At 54.3% G+C, this 22686-nt stretch overlaps 1 protein-coding gene across 2 annotated transcripts in view; it reads left to right on the top strand.

Moving 5' to 3' along the window:
* PHF8 (PHD finger protein 8) overlaps window positions 1-21671 on the top strand; it is a 90740-nt gene extending 69069 nt beyond the window's left edge. For both annotated transcript variants that reach the window (XM_078664563.1, XM_078664562.1), the window contains exons 17-21: window positions 8043-8371; window positions 8556-8651; window positions 8845-8954; window positions 9284-9620; window positions 17342-21671. In XM_078664563.1, coding sequence (XP_078520689.1) covers window positions 8043-8371; window positions 8556-8651; window positions 8845-8954; window positions 9284-9620; window positions 17342-17430 — 961 coding nt within the window. In that variant the 3' untranslated portion in view covers window positions 17431-21671. The remainder of the gene's footprint in view (window positions 1-8042; window positions 8372-8555; window positions 8652-8844; window positions 8955-9283; window positions 9621-17341) is intronic.
* Window positions 21672-22686: the final 1015 nt, after the last annotated feature.

The raw sequence follows: 22686 nt of genomic DNA, 5'->3' as shown, positions 1-22686 counted from the left end.
TGCCTACAGGCAGTGCTGGTTGCCATGGCACCCAGACAGGGTGCCATGTCTCCTGTCGTTTTCTCACTCAAAGGGGCATGCGAGCTGCAAGGCAGTGGCATGGGCCCAGTGAGTGGGGTCTTGGGGGCCCTCCTTAGCTCCCAGACCCTAGGTACCCAGGGTACCAGTTACTAGGGACTTTCAGGGGGCAGAAGTACCAATTGGAAGTTTGTTTTTAGGGAAGGAGCATTGGCACAGGGCACCTGGTTGGCAGGAACCCTGTGCACTAAACCACATCAAAACCAGGCAAACATTGGGGGGCTAACCATGTACAAAAAGGTGCTTTCTCACACCAACCTTGATCTAGACAGGTGTGTAGTCTGAGCTTCATAAACTAAAGCATCTGCGCCTCTCACCTTTCATTTACCCAAAGGGCCCCGGAGTTCTTGTAGGGCAATGGAGGAGGAAAGTCCAGGGATTCATGATGGTTCCTCTGGTTGCTGGTTGCTCTTCGATCCGTATGGATGATATATAAAGAGAAAAAAAACCTTTGAAACTGACTTGTTAATACTATTTTGCTCATGTGAAAAACTCAGAACCAAAACACTGAACCCATCCTTGAATATCTTTGCTTGGGAAAATGTTTATCACATTTGGTGTTTAAAACCCAGTCTGCAGAGGATGCCAGTTTGTTCAGCTTGTAATTGGGACTTAGATGTGTATGGTGGGAGGGTCCTCGGTGAGGGTGGTGGGGATCAGTGTGGGTGGTGGGCGGGGTCTCAGTGTGGGTGGTGGGGCGGGGCCTCAGTGTGGGTGGTGGGGTTGGGGCCTCAGTGTGGGTGGTGGGGTTGGGGCCTCAGTGTGGGTGGTGGGGTTGGGGCCTCAGTGTGGGTGGTGGGGTTGGGGCCTCTGTGGGTGGTGGGCGGGGCCTCAGTGTGGGTGGTGGGGTTGGGGCCTCAGTGTGGGTGGTGGGGTTGGGGCCTCTGTGGGTGGTGGGCGGGGCCTCAGTGTGGGTGGTGGGGCGGGGCCTCAGTGTGGGTGGTGGGGCGGGGCCTCAGTGTGGGTGGTGGGTGGGTCCTCAGTGTGGGTGGTGGGTGGGTCCTCGGTGAGGGTGGTGGGGCGGGGCCTCAGTGTGGGTGGTGGGGCGGGGTCTCAGTGTGGGTGGTGGGTTGGGGCCTCAGTGTGGGTGGTGGGCGGGGCCTCAGTGTGGGTGGTGGGGCGGGGTCTCAGTGTGGGTGGTGGGGCGGGGTCTCAGTGTGGGTGGTGGGGCGAGGTCTCAGTGTGGGTGGTGGGGCGGGGCCTCAGTGTGGGTGGTGGGTGGGTCCTCAGTGTGGGTGGTGGGTTGGGGCCTCAGTGTGGGTGGTGGGCGGGGCCTCAGTGTGGGTGGTGGGGCGGGGTCTCAGTGTGGGTGGTGGGGCGGGGTCTCAGTGTGGGTGGTGGGGCGGGTCCTCAGTGTGGGTGGTGGGGCGGGGCCTCAGTGTGGGTGGTGGGGCGGGGTCTCAGTGTGGGTGGTGGGGCGGGGTCTCAGTGTGGGTGGTGGGGTTGGGGCCTCAGTGTGGGTGGTGGGCGGAGTCTCAGTGTGGGTGGTGGGGCGGGGTCTCAGTGTGGGTGGTGGGGTTGGGGCCTCAGTGTGGGTGGTGGGTGGGTCCTCGGTGTGGGTGGTGGGAGGGTCCTCGGTGTGGGTGGTGGGTGGGTCCTCAGTGTGGGTGGTGGGTGGGTCCTCAGTGTGGGTGGTGGGCGGGGTCTGTGTGGGTGGTGGGCGGGGTCTTAGTGTGGGTGGTGGGGTTGGGGCCTCGGTGTGGGTGGTGGGGCGGGCCCTCGGTGTGGGTGGTGGGGCCTCGGTGTGGGTGGTGGGGCGGGGCCTCGGTGTGGGTGGTGGGGCGGGGCCTCGGTGTGGGTGGTGGGGCGGGGCCTCGGTGTGGGTGGTGGGGCGGGGCCTCAGTGTGGGTGGCGGGGCGGGCCTTAGTGTGGGTGGTGGGTGGGTCCTCTGTGTGGGTGGTGGGTGGTGGGTGGGTCCTCGGTGTGGGTGGGCCCTCTGTGAGGGTGGTGGGGTCAGGGCCTCAGTGTGGGTGGTGGGGCGGGGCCTCAGTGTGGGTGGTGGGGCGGGGCCTTAGTGTGGGTGGTGGGGCGGGGCCTCAGTGTGGGTGGTGGGGCGGGGCCTTAGTGTGGGTGGTGGGGCGGGGCCTTAGTGTGGGTGGTGGGGCGGGGCCTTAGTGTGGGTGGTGGGGCGGGGCCTCAGTGTGGGTGGTGGGGCGGGGCCTCGGTGTGGGTGGTGGGGTTGGGGCCTCGGTGTGGGTGGTGGGGGCGGGGCCTCAGTGTGGGTGGTGGGGTCGGGGCCTCAGTGTGGGTGGTGGGGTTGGGGCCTCAGTGTGGGTGGTGGGGTTGGGGCCTCAGTGTGGGTGGTGGGCGGGGTCTCAGTGTGGGTGGTGGGGTTGGGGCCTCAGTGTGGGTGGTGGGCGGGGTCTCAGTGTGGGTGGTGGGGTTGGGCGGGGTCTCAGTGTGGGTGGTGGGGTCGGGGCCTCGGTGTGGGTGGTGGGGTTGGGGCCTCAGTGTGGGTGGTGGGAGGGTCCTCGGTGTGGGTGGTGGGAGGGTCCTCGGTGTGGGCGGGGCCTCGGTGTGGGTGGTGGGGCGGGGCCTCGGTGTGGGTGGTGGGAGGGTCCTCGGTGTGGGTGGGTCCTCGGTGTGGGTGGTGGGCGGGGCCTCGGTGTGGGTGGTGGGCGGGGCCTCGGTGTGGGTGGTGGGGCGGGGCCTCGGTGTGGGTGGTGGGGCGGGGCCTCGGTGTGGGTGGTGTGAGGGTCCTCGGTGTGGGTGGTGGATTGGTCCTCGGTGTGGGTGGTGGGAGGGTCCTCGGTGTGGGTGGTGGGGCGGGTCCTCTGTGTGGGCCGTGGGTGGGCCCTCTGTGTGGGCCGTGGGTGGGCCCTCTGTGCGTGGTGGGGTCGGGGCCTCGGTGTGGGTGGTGGGGTCGGGACCTCGGTGTGGGTGGTGGGGTTGGGGCCTCGGTGTGGGTGGTGGGGTCGGGGCCTCGGTGTGGGTGGTGGGGTCGGGACCTCGGTGTGGGTGGTGGGGTTGGGGCCTCGGTGTGGGTGGTGGGAGGGTCCTTGGTGTGGGTGGTGGGGTTGGGCGGGGCCTCGGTGTGGGTGGTGGGGTCGGGGCCTCGGTGTGGGTGGTGGGGTTGGGGCCTCAGTGTGGGTGGTGGGAGGGTCCTTGGTGTGGGTGGTGGGAGGGTCCTTGGTGTGGGTGGTGGGGTTGGGCGGGGCCTCGGTGTGGGTGGTGGGGTTGGGGCCTCAGTGTGGGTGGTGGGCGGGGCCTCAGTGTGGGTGGTGGGCGGGGCCTCAGTGTGGGTGGTGGGTGGGTCCTCGGTGTGGGTGGTGGGCGGGGTCTCAGTGTGGGTGGTGGGGTGGGGCCTCAGTGTGGGTGGTGGGCGGGGCCTCAGTGTGGGTGGTGGGCGGGGTCTCAGTGTGGGTGGTGGGTTGGTCCTCGGTGTGGGTGGTGGGCGGGGCCTCAGTGTGGGTGGTGGGGTGGGGCCTCAGTGTGGGTGGTGGGCGGGGCCTCAGTGTGGGTGGTGGGCGGGGCCTCAGTGTGGGTGGTGGGCGGTGGGCGGGGCCTCAGTGTGGGTGGTGGGCGGGGTCTCAGTGTGGGTGGTGGGTTGGTCCTCGGTGTGGGTGGTGGGCGGGGCCTCAGTGTGGGTGGTGGGCGGGGCCTCAGTGTGGGTGGTGGGCGGGGCCTCAGTGTGGGTGGTGGGGTTGGGGCCTCGGTGTGGGTGGTGGGGTTGGGGTCTCAGTGTGGGTGGTGGGCGGGGTCTCAGTGTGGGTGGTGGGCGGGGCCTCAGTGTGGGTGGTGGGGTTGGGGCCTCGGTGTGGGTGGTGGGGTTGGGGTCTCAGTGTGGGTGGTGGGCGGGGTCTGTGTGGGTGGTGGGCGGTGGGCGGGGCCTCAGTGTGGGTGGTGGGCGGGGCCTCAGTGTGGGTGGTGGGCGGGGCCTCAGTGTGGGTGGTGGGCGGGGTCTCAGTGTGGGTGGTGGGTTGGTCCTCGGTGTGGGTGGTGGGGCGGGGCCTCAGTGTGGATGGTGGGCGGTGGGCGGGACCTCAGTGTGGGTGGTGGGCGGGGTCTCAGTGTGGGTGGTGGGTTGGTCCTCAGTGTGGGTGGTGGGTTGGTCCTCGGTGTGGGTGGTGGGCGGGGCCTCAGTGTGGGTGGTGGGCGGGGCCTCAGTGTGGGTGGTGGGCGGGGCCTCAGTGTGGGTGGTGGGCGGGGTCTCAGTGTGGGTGGTGGGTTGGTCCTCGGTGTGGGTGGTGGGGCGGGGCCTCAGTGTGGATGGTGGGCGGTGGGCGGGACCTCAGTGTGGGTGGTGGGCGGGGTCTCAGTGTGGGTGGTGGGTTGGTCCTCGGTGTGGGTGGTGGGCGGGGCCTCAGTGTGGGTGGTGGGCGGGGCCTCAGTGTGGGTGGTGGGGTGGGGCCTCAGTGTGGGTGGTGGGGCGGGGCCTCAGTGTGGGTGGTGGGCGGGGCCTCAGTGTGGGTGGTGGGCGGTGGGCGGGGCCTCAGTGTGGGTGGTGGGCGGGGTCTCAGTGTGGGTGGTGGGTTGGTCCTCGGTGTGGGTGGTGGGGCGGGGCCTCAGTGTGGATGGTGGGCGGTGGGCGGGACCTCAGTGTGGGTGGTGGGCGGGGTCTCAGTGTGGGTGGTGGGTTGGTCCTCGGTGTGGGTGGTGGGCGGGGCCTCAGTGTGGGTGGTGGGCGGGGCCTCAGTGTGGGTGGTGGGGTGGGGCCTCAGTGTGGGTGGTGGGCGGGGTCTCAGTGTGGGTGGTGGGTGGTGGGCGGGGCCTCAGTGTGGGTGGTGGGCGGGGTCTCAGTGTGGGTGGTGGGTTGGTCCTCGGTGTGGGTGGTGGGCGGGGCCTCAGTGTGGGTGGTGGGCGGGGCCTCAGTGTGGGTGGTGGGCGGGGCCTCAGTGTGGGTGGTGGGGTTGGGGCCTCGGTGTGGGTGGTGGGGTTGGGGTCTCAGTGTGGGTGGTGGGCGGGGTCTCAGTGTGGGTGGTGGGCGGTGGGCGGGGCCTCAGTGTGGGTGGTGGGGTTGGGGCCTCGGTGTGGGTGGTGGGGTTGGGGTCTCAGTGTGGGTGGTGGGCGGGGTCTGTGTGGGTGGTGGGCGGTGGGCGGGGCCTCAGTGTGGGTGGTGGGCGGGGCCTCAGTGTGGGTGGTGGGCGGGGCCTCAGTGTGGGTGGTGGGCGGGGTCTCAGTGTGGGTGGTGGGTTGGTCCTCGGTGTGGGTGGTGGGGCGGGGCCTCAGTGTGGATGGTGGGCGGTGGGCGGGACCTCAGTGTGGGTGGTGGGCGGGGTCTCAGTGTGGGTGGTGGGTTGGTCCTCAGTGTGGGTGGTGGGTTGGTCCTCGGTGTGGGTGGTGGGCGGGGCCTCAGTGTGGGTGGTGGGCGGGGCCTCAGTGTGGGTGGTGGGCGGGGCCTCAGTGTGGGTGGTGGGCGGGGTCTCAGTGTGGGTGGTGGGTTGGTCCTCGGTGTGGGTGGTGGGGCGGGGCCTCAGTGTGGATGGTGGGCGGTGGGCGGGACCTCAGTGTGGGTGGTGGGCGGGGTCTCAGTGTGGGTGGTGGGTTGGTCCTCGGTGTGGGTGGTGGGCGGGGCCTCAGTGTGGGTGGTGGGCGGGGCCTCAGTGTGGGTGGTGGGGTGGGGCCTCAGTGTGGGTGGTGGGGCGGGGCCTCAGTGTGGGTGGTGGGCGGGGCCTCAGTGTGGGTGGTGGGCGGTGGGCGGGGCCTCAGTGTGGGTGGTGGGCGGGGTCTCAGTGTGGGTGGTGGGTTGGTCCTCGGTGTGGGTGGTGGGGCGGGGCCTCAGTGTGGATGGTGGGCGGTGGGCGGGACCTCAGTGTGGGTGGTGGGCGGGGTCTCAGTGTGGGTGGTGGGTTGGTCCTCGGTGTGGGTGGTGGGCGGGGCCTCAGTGTGGGTGGTGGGCGGGGCCTCAGTGTGGGTGGTGGGGTGGGGCCTCAGTGTGGGTGGTGGGCGGGGTCTCAGTGTGGGTGGTGGGTGGTGGGCGGGGCCTCAGTGTGGGTGGTGGGCGGGGTCTCAGTGTGGGTGGTGGGTTGGTCCTCGGTGTGGGTGGTGGGCGGGGCCTCAGTGTGGGTGGTGGGCGGGGCCTCAGTGTGGGTGGTGGGCGGGGCCTCAGTGTGGGTGGTGGGGTTGGGGCCTCGGTGTGGGTGGTGGGGTTGGGGTCTCAGTGTGGGTGGTGGGCGGGGTCTCAGTGTGGGTGGTGGGCGGTGGGCGGGGCCTCAGTGTGGGTGGTGGGGTTGGGGCCTCGGTGTGGGTGGTGGGGTTGGGGTCTCAGTGTGGGTGGTGGGCGGGGTCTGTGTGGGTGGTGGGCGGTGGGCGGGGCCTCAGTGTGGGTGGTGGGCGGGGTCTTAGTGTGGGTGGTGGGGTCAGGGCCTCAGTGTGGGTGGTGGGGCGGGGCCTCAGTGTGGGTGGTGGGGTGGGGCCTTAGTGTGGGTGGTGGGTGGGTCCTCGGTGTGGGTGGTGGGAGGGTCCTCTGTGTGGGCGGGCCCTCTGTGCGTGGTGGGGTCAGGGCCTCGGTGTGGGTGGTGGGGTCGGGACCTCGGTGTGGGTGGTGGGGTTGGGGCCTCGGTGTGGGTGGTGGGAGGGTCCTTAGTGTGGGTGGTGGGGTTGGGGCCTCGGTGTGGGTGGTGGATGGGTCCTCGGTGTGGGTGGTGGATGGGTCCTCGGTGTGGGTGATGGATTGGTCCTCGGTGTGGGTGGTGGGGCGGGTCCTCTGTGTGGGCGGTGGGTGGGCCCTCTGTGCGTGGTGGGGTCAGGGCCTCGGTGTGGGTGGTGGGGTTGGGGCCTCGGTGTGGGTGGTGGTGTTGGGGCCTCGGTGTGGGTGGTGGGGTCGGGACCTCGGTGTGGGTGGTGGTGTTGGGGCCTCGGTGTGGGTGGTGGTGTTGGGGCCTCGGTGTGGGTGGTGGGGTTGGGACCTCGGTGTGGGTGGTGGGGTTGGGACCTCGGTGTGGGTGGTGGGGTTGGGGCCTCAGTGTGGGCGGTGGGCGGGGCCTCAGTGTGGGCGGTGGGCGGGGCCTCAGTGTGGGTGGTGGGCGGGGTCTCAGTGTGGGTGGTGGGTTGGTCCTCGGTGTGGGTGGTGGGGCGGGGCCTCAGTGTGGATGGTGGGTCCCCCTCGATCCTCTTTTTTTCCTTGTACAGCGCACATCCCCAGTACAGCCTTATGATCTTGTACATTCTTCATCTATGCTGGAAACGGAGCACTATGGGAATGAGTGTCTGTAATGTTACAGTATTTTACAGTTTGCCCTATGGCAATTTGACTACTAAATGTTAGACCCAGCTTGTTTCCTCGTTCCCCTGTTGGTCTGGTTATATTGTGGACAAATGAGACTGGGCAAGACCACACAGATCGTGGCTGATGCATGCATCTATTCTGTCTAGATGCTGCACAACAATGGCCCAGTCTGTTTAAACATCGTAGAATCCGCGTGCTGCAGCAGTCCCTACACAGCGCCTTTTCAATCATCCCTCTAGTCTGAGTAAATTATATAAAAGGTTACTCTTGAGAGAAATACCGGTTGGACCTCTTTCTTTCTGTGGCATTTCAAAAGTGAGGCTGCTCGACCCTGTGTGGATGCAGTCCGCCCGGTGACCGGTGTGTCCACCAGACTCTGCCCATCTCATGGCCGATCCATCAAACCACCATAGTCCCAATCAGCAATCTCGTGCCCACAAATGATCAGTCTTGTGATGGGTGTTAACGCCTGGCTCTAAATTTCACAATGCGTATTTGACCCACAACCAGAATAAAAACTAACAGACGGAAGTCTCATATACCATGTGTCCTCTGTGATGTAACATTCTTCTTCGATATCGTGGAGGGCATCGAATTGGGTGTTTTCCACCTGTTCTATGGTTCACGAGCAAGCTTCCATTTGAGAGTACTGGGCTTTATGATTATGGTACCTGATGTGCAAGACTGTCTTTGTGTCCCCCATGAGTACGTGGGGATTTTTTATGAATACCTACATTTTGTCAGGTGTTTGCTAAGCAATCTGCAGTTGACTACTCTTTCGTCTGTCGTCCCCTAGTGAAGCTCCTGCCTCCCCCAGCACACAAGAAGCCATTCAGGGGATGCTGTGCATGGCCAACCTCCAGTCCTCGTCGTCCTCTCCCGCAGCCTCTAGCCTCCAGGCCTGGTGGGCCGCCGGGCAAGAACGCAGCGGGGTTGGCAGTGCTGGTGGCAGTGGCCCCCTTGGCACTCCAACGAAGACTAAATCTGGCAGCAGGAAGGTAATAGAGAGGCCTGGAAAGAGGCCGGTGAAGCGGCCAGCCCACCACAGCATGGATAGCGATGAAGAGGAAGGCAGTATAGATGAGCATGAGACTCTCGGAACCTGTTTTAGAGATGCAGAATATGGTGAGTAGTGAGCCTCAGCGTTGCCTATCATGTCTGCCTCACTGTGTCTTAAATGCTATCTTTTGCAAAAACCTCACTCTCCTCCCTCCTAAAGCATGTGAGTAGGATAGAGGTGCTTACGGATACCCTCTCTCTCACAGAAGGTGGACCACTCTTGTAATTGCTTGTTGTACATCCTTTGCAGTTTACCCCTCCCTGGAATCAGACGAGGACGACCCGGCCCTCAGATCTCGGCCAAAGAAAAAGAAGGCAACTGACGATGCTCCTTGGAATCCTAAAGGTAAGGGCTGCAACATCCATCTCTCAGAACCCTCTTGCGGCGTGCCATTGCCCCCGCCTCTGACGGCGGGCCACTGCCTCACACTTGCTAGTTGATGTGTGGAGCCTGCACGCTTCCCCCTCATGTATCTAAAAGAGCCAAGTAGGCAAAGCCTCTCATTGCTAACCTTTTGAACTTTTTTTTTTGTTTCAAGCCCGTGTAACTCCAACGCTTCCGAAGCAGGAACGTCCAGTGCGGGAGGGGACCCGCGTGGCCTCGGTGGAGACAGGGTTAGCAGCAGCAGCTGCTAAACTTTCACAACAGGTACTTCTGCTGGGACACCACAAGGGAAATTGGTCTCATTTCAGGGGAAGGGGTAAAACACAACACCGTGTGATGCTGTCCCCTAAGCTCTGGTCCTAGTTTGTTCATGTATCGGTTCTGTTGCACCCAGCGCATGTTGTCTTATGCTACTTTCTGAGCTTTCAGTGGGGAACTTGAAGAGGGCTCCTTTTTGAGGAATGGTGATCCTTTGCTTTTGAATCCTGCCCTGAAGGTTGATTGTGCTAGTGAGGGTAACACTTGCTGATAATCTGCTTATATTTGGCTCTTTCCTTGTGTAATGTGCCTGTTGTCTCTGCTTTTCATCACAGGAGCTGCTGAGATCGGAGCAGCGGAAGCTTGTCCAGAAGAAGCCCGCAATCGTGGAAGCTGAACAGCTTCTGGAGGTGGAGGAAGAGGTTGAAACCGTGCTTGAGGAAGAGGATGAGGATGTGGAGGAAGAGGAGCAGACCACTCCTTTGCCAGCGGTGGTGCCAGAGTCTCCGCAGGAGGTGTTTGCTGGCAGTTTGGCTGATCACGAGTACACTGCTGGACCTAACATTTTTGGAATGGCACAAGTGAACCGTGGCACGACACCCATGGCCCCGGGTGTGTTTTTGACTCATCGGCGGCCATCGTCGTCCTCCCAGATCAGCCAGTCGACACTGGGTGAGTATGGCAATGGCAGGCGAATCCCAAGCTGAGCTCATCTCCCCCTGTATTCCGTTATCAGTCACCAGTAAGCATCACTGTAAGTTTAGTACTCATCCTTCTGCACCACTGCTAGATCACCGTTCACCGTTGAGCTTTACTAGCGAGAGTCATTGCTCGCCCTAAGGCATGACATACCAGGCTTCAATACTCCCTCTTAGGAAGGACTGCCTGGGTTCAGTACTAACCCTTGGGTACAATTGCTCATGTTCAGGACTGACCTTTGGGTACAACTGCCCAGGTACAGTACTGACCTTTAAGTACGACCGCCTGGTTTTAGTACTGACTTTTAGGTAGAGCTGCGCAGGTTCCATACCAACACTGGGTAGGATTGCCCAGGTTCAGTTCTGACCCTTGGCTTGGAGCTTCTTTCGATGCAGCCCACGAGTGGTGTTTTCTTGTTGGCTTGTTTTTGCTGTTTATAGCATCTGAGTGCAGCCTTGTAGGTAGTTCTGTCGCTGGTTTTGTGGTTGGCTCTCCATTTCTTTTCTAGCGTTTTACAGTTTTGTTAGGCTAGCTGGTACACAAGGCATCCAAGATTCCAGTTTGTATGATCGACTATGCTTGTTGGGTACGAGGAAGTCCGCGCGGTTCTTGATCCAGGTTGTCTGTGGTGTAGGTTGATCCGTGCTAGGGGTGCTGAGCCAGTCGGCTTCTGTGATGTTGCCCCAGCTGCAGCCTGGACCGCTGAACCTGTATGGGTGTTGACTTAAGGTGTGTTCATTTCGAAGTGGAAGCTGGAATGGTCGGTCCATATGAGCAGTGGGATGAAGATGGGGTCCAGTGGGATGAAGATGGGGTCCAGTGTGATGAAGATGGGGTCCAGTGTGATGAAGATGGGGTCCAGTCTGATGAAGATGGGGTCCAGTCTGATGAAGATGGGGTCCAGTGTGATGAAGATGGGGTCCAGTCTGATGAAGATGGGGTCCAGTCTGATGAAGATGGGGTCCAGTCTGATGAAGATGGGGTCCAGTCTGATGAAGATGGGGTCCAGTGTGATGAAGATGGGGTCCAGTGGGATGAAGATGGGGTCCAGTGTGTATCCTGTGGTGTGAGTTGATTCTGGGACGGGCTGGGTGTGTTCGATGTTGCTCAAGCTATGAAGGAGTGCTGTGGAATAATGGTCGTTCCAGGTGGGAGTTGAAGTCGCTGAAGAGAATGGAGGTAGCCGTGTCCATGGTGAGCGGAGCGACAACGTTGATGATGAGGTTGGTAAAAGGGGCTTGTTGTCTGGAGCCGATGAGGGGTTGATGTGCAAGAAAAAGAGAAACCACTCGCTTCCAACACAGTGCTCTTTTTAAAGAGTCCAATACTGAAATTAATAATACAAGAAAGCTTTTTATATGTAGAATAAATCGTATACTTGTTGTTATTTATAAACTCAACACTGTAATCAATTTTTTTAGAACATAGTAACTTATACATAATCATTGTGCAAAAGAGAACCATCTCACCCTCAGGAACTAAATCTCATCGCACTCACCAACTTCATACATACCACTCACACATCTTCCAACAGTTTATTAAAACTATACTGTACCATGCTTCTTTGACGTAGAACAAACCTGAATCAAATGAAAATGAATTATAAAATACAATGCCTAATAAAGGAATAATCTTGATATATTTTGGAAGGCTATTAGCCAGAAACCATTTACAGGTCACAGTCAGGCATATCTTCATACAATTTAAAGTATTCATACAATTTATGACATATGATTTTGTAGTCTTGATCATTAGTATTCCAATGCCATTTTAGAGATGCAGAAACGCAGGTGCCAACTTATGTTTCGGTGTACCATGGCCAGCCAACAGCAACCTTCTTCAGGGCATAGGCTGGAAGTTCCAACCAAGATAAAGAGGGCGAGAGGGAAAACATACTGCCCACCGGTTCTCTAAAATTAGAAATCGCTATTTTAATAACTAAACAACAAAGGAAGGCCTCCATGCATACATAGGTACCTCAGAGGTAATTCCCAAGAGCGAAGACAAAGTGAAATAGAAGATAGAGTAACCATATACTTACCCTAAATTATATCCTTAATCCATACACCCAAAGAGTGCACCAATTAGAAAACAAGTCAGGGAAACATAAGCAACCATCACCAAGCCAAGTGACAAATAATGCACCCCATCATCAACCGCAATTGGTGTGGATCACATTAGACTGATATGTCAAAAAGTTGCGGCAACGCCTTCTAATCCTATTATTAGTGATCTGATATGTATGTAAATGTACACCTGTTTTCACAGGGATAGACCAACACTGTCTTCAATAGCTGCTGTCAGGAAAGTGTAGATGAAGTAGGTATTTCCAAAACAGTCCCAGGGCTCCTCCTAAACTCCTACCAAGAAGAATCGATAAAGTAAAATATATCGAAAGATTGGGTCATTAAGAATCTAGAAGGCAGGCAGTCTTCCAAGTTACCAAAGAATATGGAAAAAAAGAATATACCGATAGTGGCTATTCCCAGTTACCGTTTATATTTCTACACATAGATGTAAACCTCACAAGGGCCTCACAATGAAGAAAACGGGATGGAAAACAATCCCCTCTAGAAAGAAAATGACATAGGAAACAAGCATCCTAAGTTGGATAGTCAACGAGCGATGTCCATGCCCCTGTGTGCCACTTCATTGCGGGGTGAGGGAAGGCAAGTGAAAGCCACATGTCTACTTGCTCCAGAGAGAGGTTCCGATCGAATACCACAAGAGCAGGGAGACACCGCGCCGTGGCGAATGCTCGCTCCACTGTCCAACTTGCTCAAACAATGGGTGTGCAGTTGCTTTGGTTATAAACCCCGCCTAAACACCTTCATACCGAAGGAGGACGTGGGACCTCCCCTAATGCACATGGACGCGTTGCACCTGGGTCAAGGTGGTATCAGAAAAAAAATGGCGGCCATCTTCAGAGAGAGTGCCCATCAAACAAGAAATAACTGAAACTTCACTGTGCACAAATTACTAAACCAACAGATTTGCAATCAAAGCCCAGGAGATGACTATTAGAAAACATTCCATTGAAGAAAGGGAAAGCCTCCAAACCCTTTCTCTGCAATGGACAAAGCTGCACCAACCGTACGCCACCAGCGGCCCAGGGACGGTCAGGTGCCAATTCGATATCTGGCGCCCAATGCTTTCCAGCAAGGATTTTCCTGACGGCGAAGAGGCTGTAGGTGTGGCACCAGAGGTTGCAGGAGGAAGACCAGTGACAGCAGAAGTTAGTTAGGATGTAGGGGGTTCAGCCGGTTCAGCTCACCAAGGCCATGGGGCTTTGGGTACAGAGGTGCCTATCAACGTCTGAGTCTTCTTACTGGAGCTGGTCGCAGTCAGGGGGGAGCCTCTGGATTCACACTGTGCCGTCATAAAGGGCAGGAGAGGTCAGCCAACACTGGACACAAGGTCCGGATCACCGGAGAGACTTCACTGCACAGATGAGCCGCACAGGCCGTGGGCGTCGGGTGCAGATTGGGCTAGGGACGCGGATCTGCCTGGATCCAGAGTCTTTGGATTCGGTTTATTCTGGACAGCTCCGCTGTCCTCAGGAGATTTGAATCTTTATTGAAAGCAACAGTCCTCCTGGGGGTTTTGGAGGTTGTTGTTACAGGACAGGTTACGTTCAAGCTGGAGACCAGCAAGTAGGGCTGGGGCCAAGGCAGTTATCATCTTTTGGCTTCGGCTGCAGACTGCCTTCTTTCCTCTTAAGTAGTCGCAGAGCTGGGTTCCAGGTCTAGGGGTCCACGTCTGGGGGAGCCTCCTAAGTACTGAATTTGGGAGGTGTTTAGGGGAGTGGAAGATAGGGCAAATGAGCACCTCACCTGGGGAGATTACACCCTCTATTATGCCACCCTCCTGCAGGAGGGGGCATAGACCTGGCTCTGATTAGAGGGGTCCCCACATCCTCAAGATGGTGAAGACTGAAAAGTGTGCTTCACCACCCTTCCAACCTCCTTAGGGTAGGGTGGCAGAGGTGGGTACACCTATCTTTTTTTAATTTTCCAGCCGGTTTTCCTGCCCAAAATCAAGGTTTAAACTAGGGGCTGCATCTTCTGCTAGCAGCAGAGTCTGAGTGTTGCATTTCAAAGGCGGGAGCCTCCCTCTTCGAGTACTGGCCCTTCCTGGGGACGGAGGTATGACACCTCTGCTCAGGATGTACATTGTTTCTGGTCCCAGAGAGCAGAGGATCTCCACCCAGGGGTCCAGAAATCTGTCTGATGGCCATTCAGAGTCCACACCAGGGTAGGTGGGGATTCAGGGAGCACCTCTGAGGTGCCCTCTGGGTACATGGCACAATAAATGCCAAACTGGCATCAGTGTGTATTTATTGAAAGGCGTTGTTTGGTACCAAGCACTCCTATATTCATTAAAGCCATCATGGTGCCGTGGAACTCGGGTTGTCGAGTTGCCAGCCCATGTACTCCCTAGGGCTTCACTGACACAATTTGGGGAATTGGTGCCTAATACTGTATGGGCATAACTGCTCAGGCAGATGTGCCCCCACACATGATATAGTGCACCCTGCCTTAGAGCTGTGAGGCCTGCTAGAGGGGTCCCTTACTTATGCTTCCAGGCAGTGTTAGCTGGCATGGCATCTAGACAGGGTGCCATGTCGACTTTGTCGTTTTCTCCCTCACAGGGGCATGGAAGCTGCAGTTGCATGGTGCCAGTGAGGGGGAACCCATGGGATCCTCTTCAGCTCGCAGGCCCTAGGTCCCCAGGGCACCAGTTTCTAGCGACTTCCAGGGGCCGAAAGTACTAACCGGGATTTTTTTTTTAGGGAAGGAGCACTGGCACAGGGGACTGTGCACTGCATTTGAAACCACATCAAAACCTGGCAAAAAGTGGTGGGATAACCATGCAAAAGAGGCACTTTCTCACTGCTCCGTTGTCTCGATTATGGATATTGGCTATTTTCTCCAAAATAGTCCACCTTAGGTCCTTTTTCTGTGTCCAAGCTCAAGGCAGTGAGCCACCAAAAGGGCCTGCTCTTTTATTAATTGCAAATAGACGATTTTTGTTAACTGAACCTCATTCTGAACTCTCTTCCTGTCTCACCAACATAGTCTAAATTAATTGGGCAAAAAAAACAATTACGTTGCTCCTTTTTACAGTTTACGGTGGTAGAGCCTGATTCTGGTCTTGCCATAGGTTATATTGTCCGTGAGAGTAGCACGGTCACCGGGGTGGCATTGGCCGCAGCGATGATTCCCTTTGATAGTCACCTGAGAGATACTCCTGGGCAAACGATTACTGATATTTAGTTCTAGCTTTAACCTATTGATCCCTCAGATTCCTGTGCACATGTGGGAACAGCTTAGGGTAACGTTAGGCCATCGTCTGATAGACATCGAGCCGCAGATTCCTTATACCTAGTTTGGACAAAATTGGCTCGAGTAGGTATAAAATCAGAGGGAGGTTTTAAACCAGAGGAGTTTGAATCTGATATCTCTTCCTTATTGAAGGACTTTTTAGGTCTAATACTTCAGAAGAAAGCATGGAAGTCCTTTCCCAATTCAGATGTATCTAATCCTCTGTCTGGGTAAAAAAGAAGGCCCTTTGGCAAGAACCTCATTAGTTGCTGATCCAAGTGTAAAGTTGGTCAAGTTATATATAGGAAGACAATCGGAGGGGTTTATGATCTAGAATATTGCTGCCAGCGGCTCTGCAGATATTGATATCGGACCCCCCTCCCGGGGGTTCTGATATCGTCCCCGGAACCCACCCCGTTTCAGCATAAAATAAAATGCTATTAGCCGCAGTTAGTTGATCTCTCTAAATGAAACGATTATATCTATTAGAACTGCCCTCCCTGCATTCAAGTAAGCAGCCTCTTCCGCGAACTCGGATAAACCTTCAGAAGTCCACCCTGTCCCTGGTCCCGATCCTTAATGACCTCTGGTCATGTGGAATACAGAAGTGAAGTCTTCGATCTAGTAATTATCTTGTAGTGCGTCAGATTCCTTTGACTCTGGGTCCGTTCATTGAGATCGTATAAAATGAGATGTCTCAAAGTCTTGTGCAGTACCTCGTCCCGTACCTCGCTGGGATTTCTCATTACTGTGCAGACTTAGATTGGTCTTGGCAAAGATATCTGTTCTAGCTGCTTGTTGGAGAGGAGCTTGCCAGCCTTCAGGGTTTCTGCCATTAATGAACATCCCGTAATTGAAGAGTGCCCAGGACTGGTTTAAGGAGAACAAGAACCGACAGCAGGAGGTGTTTTGCAGATGTGTGATGTCTTAAAATTGACCAATAGCAGGGCTGCAGAATCAAGAATGATCGAGAAAGTTCTGCTATTCTCCTAAAGAGAACTTCTGGATAAGTCCCTACATTATCACTCTTCTATAAGTGGAGGCTCCAGAACCTTTCTAGAACCCGTCAAGGGTGTTGGAATATAGTAGGGTCAGGTGATAGTTTGCAGCATTCTTTCAGTTCTCCACCTCCAACGGCCTTTAGGGCAGAAGGACAACTCACCTGAGGTCTGGTGTGCCCTCTCGAACGCAGCGTTTTTAGAATGCCTTTCCTTTGGGTCTAAAGTCTTCATGGTGATGCCCCTAGAGGTTTCTCGTAAACTGGACTCTCTTCTGCTGTGTGGGTCTGATCCACTCCAGGCAGCCCCAGGCCCTCCTTGATAGATTCTGCCATCGCAGGAGGAAAGGAGGAGGATCGGGTTCATGGCTGTGAAAGTCCTTCTGATGTGAAAATGTTTGAATGAAGTGTGATCAGAGTGGACATTTCTGTCAGGGACGCTGTGAAGCCTGAGCCCAGTGCTCCCGGATTCGGTTTAGAAGAGCAGAGAGGCCAGCACGTGTCGTGGAGGGACTCTGGGGCTGCTGCCTTCCTTGAAAGTGCAGTGTCGAACTTGGAGCTTCGAAAAGCTGCTTCTGTCTCTGACTCAACTTAGTCTCAGTCCTTTTTAAAAGGATTACTGTTTAGAGAAACAGCAGTCCAAGTCTGTTGCAAATTACTTCAATACTACAATAACAATTATAGCTCAGTTTCTAAATCTTTACAAATTTGGACAAATGTGTAAATTTTTCGGAAAAAATTGAATGCAAGGGTAGCGTAGTTTAAACTAACTCCACGATTCCAGGCGCAGTAGAAAGGAAAATGTTTTTTGGGGGAAAGAGCAGTGATATTTGGTGGCTTTGGGAGCGTTTGACCAGGGCAAGTAGAACGTCTCGGCTTTGGTTGAGCTCTGCCTCAGTTGGTGTCCATTGTTGAATGGCGTGCAAGCCGTCCGTAAATGAACCTTCAAGTGAGGCACGGAGTATGAACAGGAGATAGATTTAGATCTTGACGAACTGTGGGTTTGAGAGGCCAATGACCCTATCGGCAATATAGGTAGCTTGGTGAGGGGGCTAAGAAAGGCAGTACCTTGAGTACCCCTAATGGTAGAGGGAAACATGGTAGCCTGGGAGGTAAAGTAGGAGACCTCTGGCCTGTCTGTTGCAAGCTTGACATGCTTTCCAAGCGCCTGCTGCTGTCGACATTATCAAAGGTGTACAGGGAAGGACTGTGGATCTAGTGGCAGTTGGAGCAGTGGGGTAAGGGTCACAGGAAAAGGCATACAACGCATCTTCTGCCATCACATTCTCCAATTCAGAATGGTACTTGACTCTAAGCTATGCAGTTTGTTTGAGTTATTGCTGTCTTCTAACCTTGTTGTCTGTCTTTAACAGGGAAACGACCCAAGAAAGGTTTGGCCACCGCAAAGCAGCGTCTTGGGAAGATCCTGAAAATCCACAGGAACGGGAAGCTGCTGATGTGAAGCGTCGACCAGCATGTCTGTTCTTCTTGCTGCTTTCCTCCCACACAAAAAGGGTTGACCTTCATTATCCCTGTGAGGGGCTGAGGACGCCGTACTTCTTGCCTCTGGTGTCTCTAGCTTCTGGTTCGAACATTCATCTGGCCACTTCGCACAAAGGACTGAGTAGTTTTCTACAGAAACACACGAACAACTTACAGTGTTAAACTCTTGAGTCAGATCCATGCGGTTCCCTTCACCACAGTACCGTTAAGACAGAGGCTGAGGCGATCGGTGCATTGCCACCAGGTCTGCCCATCATCAGAATCTGGCTATCCGAGGATGCAGTTTGCTTTGGGACTAAAAACAATGCTACACTGCTGTTTTCATCCTGTTCTGACCATTACTGCTTCATTATCTTTGCAGTCTTTACCCTTTCCCCGCCCACCCAACGGATTGCAGGGCTTAATTGGGGGGAGGGGGGTTAAATTTCATATGTTTGTCCTGAATTAGGACAGACAAAACCAAGGAAATTCTTCACATGCAATAGCTCGAGGCTCCCCTTTGCCCTGCTGTGGCATGACAGGTGTCCCCTTTTAGTTAGGGGAGCAGCTGGTCAGCTTCGGGAAGGGTTGTTGGGGTTGAAGCCCTTTGTCACCGAGCACTGAGGCCGGACAGTAGTTAAGGTGGAAGGAGCAATCACCTATGTCCAAATAAAGGGTTCTTAGAGGAGGGTTGAATGGAAATCCTGGGTTACTCTGCATCGTTGGAAAGGTGTGGCGATAGTGGAAGAAGACCTCTCTTTGGAGTATCCCTGCTTGGGATGTAATCCACACATGGCCGGAGCTGGGAGCGTGCCTTCACTTGCCATCTCTGGAGCATGGAAAGGAGTAGTCTGGTTTAGGTGGAGATAAACCTGAACACGGAGTAGACCAAAAATGTGAGGTATCAGCCGGCTGTGGGAGAAGCCACCACGGCCTTGAAACAAATCCTCAGCCAGCTTGGAAAGAGCACCAAAGCATGTGCTTGGGTTGGAGAAGCAGCCCTGGCTGGATCGGAAAGAGCCTGGGAACAGGATGTGAGGGACAGCCCGGGGCTGGGGTAGGAGTTTGAAACCTTACCTGGATTATAAAAGGTGGATTCAGAGTGGGATTTTTAGTGTGGCCTGCGTGGGGTTTAGAGGTCTTTCTTGGAGGAAAAGAAATGGTGGCAAATTGGGCAACACATTGGCTTGGGGCTCAACGTATTAACGGCTGGGGCTTTGCCTGGAAGTCTGAAACCATGATTGCCTGGTGGATATCCAAGGGATGTGATGCAAAGCGCAGAGTGCCTGACAGTTCTGAAACTCCCAAAACTTATTTTGGAAAGCACTTGGAACAAAGGAACAAATGTCATATGGGTGTTTGATGCTGGTGGGCCAGGTTTTGCAGTTCTCCTTACTATGAGGAGCACATGTCTCTTTTTTTAAAGAATGAACAGGGCAGTGGCCCTTTCTCGGTGTTCCTGTGTGTGGGTGAGATATCCGTCCAAAGGGAAGCCATGCCTTCCCCATCTTGTTTAGGTCATCCTGATTCTTGTAGGCAGAGTTGCATCTCCTCTGGTTAGATGGGGGCGGAGGGGGAGCAGGCAGGCACAGCAGGGGACAAGGTGCTGCATCCTGAGATTGGCTGGTCTCCAAAGGACCGGTGTGTAGTTATAAGTAGGTGGGGTGTAAATTTGAAAGCCATTCACCTACACAGAAGGAAAATAAGCTAGGCATGAGGGATGGAAAAAAAAATTCTCCTCGTTTGTCCCCAGATGTGGGAGAAAAACAAAAGTTGAGAGACTGAGACCGCGTTGCATTGTAGTTTGAATGCCAGAACAGTTTCATGGCCATATGCACACACACCACTTAAGTCGTATCAGAGCATGCACAGAATGGTACACCTTGTGAATTGGGTGGAGGTTATTCACCTCCAAGGGTTTTGATTGTGGGATATGAACTTTTAGAGGGTTGGTTAAAGTTTGTGAACTTCCGGCTTGGTTGTGCTTCCTCCATCTCCAGGAGTTTAGCGGTGTTTAGTGCAACGCTAAGGGTTTGTTTGATGATGGCTCATCACGTTCAGCGGTTTGGCTGTGGTTTATCTCAGGATTTAGAGGTTGCGTGTGCGCCTCATAGAGGCTTGTTCTCCTCCTTTGGTTGCAGACCTCCTGGACTTTAATATAGAGTTTGTGCACCTCCGGGGATTGGGTGGTGTTCAATGGCTCTCCATGCAAGACACCTACAGGGATATTGTAGAAAAGGAGTTTAGCTGTGGCTTGTGCTCTTCCATCTGTAAATTGGGAGCATGTGCACTTCCAGGAGTTTGATGGTTGTGTCAATATTTCTGGGAGTTTGTTGGTGGCATGTTGCTCTTCCAAGCGTTTGGTATTAGTTTGAGCACTTTCAGGAGACTTGTTTTTGTTTCTGTACATCCAGGGGTTTGGTTGTATCCTATACAGTAGCCTAGGTTTCATGATTGTTTGAGTGCCTCCAGGGTATTGGTTGCTGAATGAACAACTGATTACGTCAGCTAGGCTCACCACCTTGACATTTTGAATTTTGTCTTTGTGGATCTTTGCAAGTTTTTATTGTGTTTCACTAGTTGTCCTTGGTGAATTTCCAGAATCCTTACTTGCTTACTGTGCTAAGCCTAACCATCACACAGAGAATTTGGAATGTCGCAGTAAAAGATTTGGGTCATCAAATACATCATGTCATTAACCAGATTGTTGCTTTTGTAGAATTATGATCAAGCGCATTTATTTCCCAACTGAGTCAAGTGTGTAGATGTTGCCGGCTTGAAGCTCACCTCACATTAAGTTGCGCTTCTTGGTGTCACTATAGGCCTTTCAGACCACAGCAAAGCTTTTAATACTTGTCATTTCATACCTGGTTTCTAACAATTAATGTGTACTTTTTGGTTGTAGCGAGGAACTGTAGCATGGAGCTCGTGGAGTTTCTGGATGTCCTTATGTGGTTGCTTAAGGTTCAAGGTGTCACCTGGGTGGCAACTGTGAGGAGCCCAGTAAGACGAGGGTTTACACGAGCATTTCTTTTTTGAAGGCCTGCTTTTGATCCAGGACAATGCCAGCAACCATTTAGAGCAACTCCTGTGGTGATCTGTATTAGGCCTGCAATGACAGCCTGGCAAGGGCTGTGTGACTCAAGCAAAACTTATGATGTGGTGCAAAGCAAGCAAGTCTGTGGTGGCATAGAAACAATCTGGGGTGCTATGCAATTAAATGTGTGAACCAACTGGGCTCTACCCCATCCAGCTCCCTCAGAATTGGTGGAACCCATGACTGTCGGCCGTAGTACCGAATGATTCCCCAATACCTACCGTCCGTAAGAACTCCTCGTTTAAGTGGCCAGTATATCTTACTTGTTGGACATGAACATCTTGGGACAAAGCACAACCAAGCCTCACCCTCCAATGAAGACCAAGCTACGAGTGTCTTAGCATAGGAAGATTAGGATAGCTGTGATGATGGAAGCATTCAGACCTCACACTTTGAAGGACTTTATGAGCAGAGTGTTCCCTCGCTTCTGGATCGTCCCCACCAAGGGCATCTTATGACCAGCATCTCATCGATCCTCGATGCTGACTGTTTTTATGAGTAATTTTCCTTTCCGTTAAGGTATTTTTCTTCTTCAGAGTAGATTTATGTCTTCAATTTTTCACTGACTGTGTGGTGTGTAACTCTCTCCCCAGCCACGAGCGCCAGCTGTGGGAGACCCATGATGTTTTATAGTGATTAACTGCTCCTCCGGAGATTTTGGACACACTTTTTGCATTTGTACAAACAGGACTGTTAACATTTCTCTCCTTTGTTTTATTTTTTTAGTGGGGGGGGATATGAAAGAGCACTGAAGGAATATCTATAAATATAAACTTATTTTTTTTACGCAGGGAAAAGGATGCGGTTGTGTTTTTTCTTTTTAACTGTGATTTTTGTTTTTATAAACTAAACCCAAATGGGAAAAGAAACGAGAAAAAAATGTTATGTTCCTCCTGAGAAGGAGGCTGATAAGTTGTAAATGCATTTCTTTGCTTATTGAAGTGTGTAGGGACTGCAGTGTGGGGGGGAGGGGCATCGGCCCCACTGTCTTTGTAGGGAGTGGAGGTTGATCATACTACAGTTCCCACTTGGATTTTGTGTTCTCTGTTCATGATGTAATTTATATTTTTCTAGCGCTTTCTTCTTTCCTAGAAAGATGAAGTAAACCTTACGATCTGGTTTGATTCTTTTGTATTTGTATCCTCTTTCTTTGTGTTTTGTAATGAATGTCGATTTTCCTTGCAATTGTGAATGTTGAGGATACAGGGGCGCACATTCTGCTTCATCTGACTTTACTCTGAGGTACTGGGCAACCTAATTGATCAGTATGTTATCAAAATAAAGTTGTTTACGGAAGAGAACCCTCCGATTCAGACTGACTCCTCATATGGCAGTCACATCTTGTAAGAAGTCCTTTATCAGTGGAGCCGCCTTCGAAGATGTACACTTTTTTACTTTTCCCAGCGAACACCAGAAACCTCCAAGACCACCTGCAGTGCAGTAAGGCAGTGAAAATGTCCCTGTTCCCTAGACAGCCCCACGGGAGCAGACAGAACCACTTGTCATTACCAGGGAGGGCTGAACGAGCGAAATGAGATCAATTCACCCTAAGCATGGCAAGAATAACATCATGCATAGCTGTAGGCACTGCCTCCTCTCGGTTGTACTCCAAGGAGACTTGAAGCTCCACATTCAGCGGCCTCATACAAGAAGCCTCTGCCACACATTCATGACACCAGAACACTGCCCATATAGGCTGTGCTGAATCCAAACATTTGTTTCCATCCAAACACTGTTGATTGAAAAGTGTGTGTCGCGTCTTGCCTTCCTTTTTGCCTCACTGCATGCCAAGTTTCTGCCCCCAAAAAGTAGTGGCAAGACCAGTAGATTTTATGGCTGCTTCTTCCTGCAGATTACTCACCATATGGGTTATTCTTCCAAGCTTTAGATTGGTCCAGAACAATGTTTCCCCCAGCAATAGTTTTCCTGCACCACAAGGTGGCACCTGCCGACGACTCCACCTCTTGACATGTTGACTCAGGAGTGTATTTGATACTAACTAGCGCACTGGTGTAAATTCCTGCTTTTCAACACCCCGACGCAGTTGAGCTTGCTCATGGTGTCTCACAAAATTCTACTTTAACAGCAACTTTGTCCAATATCACCTCTAAATGTATGTTTCTGATGGATACATCTGCC

This window comes from Lissotriton helveticus, chromosome 10, assembly GCF_964261635.1.
Source record: "Lissotriton helveticus chromosome 10, aLisHel1.1, whole genome shotgun sequence".
NCBI lineage: Eukaryota > Metazoa > Chordata > Amphibia > Caudata > Salamandridae > Lissotriton > Lissotriton helveticus.
This window is presented reverse-complemented; position numbering and strand designations above follow the sequence as displayed.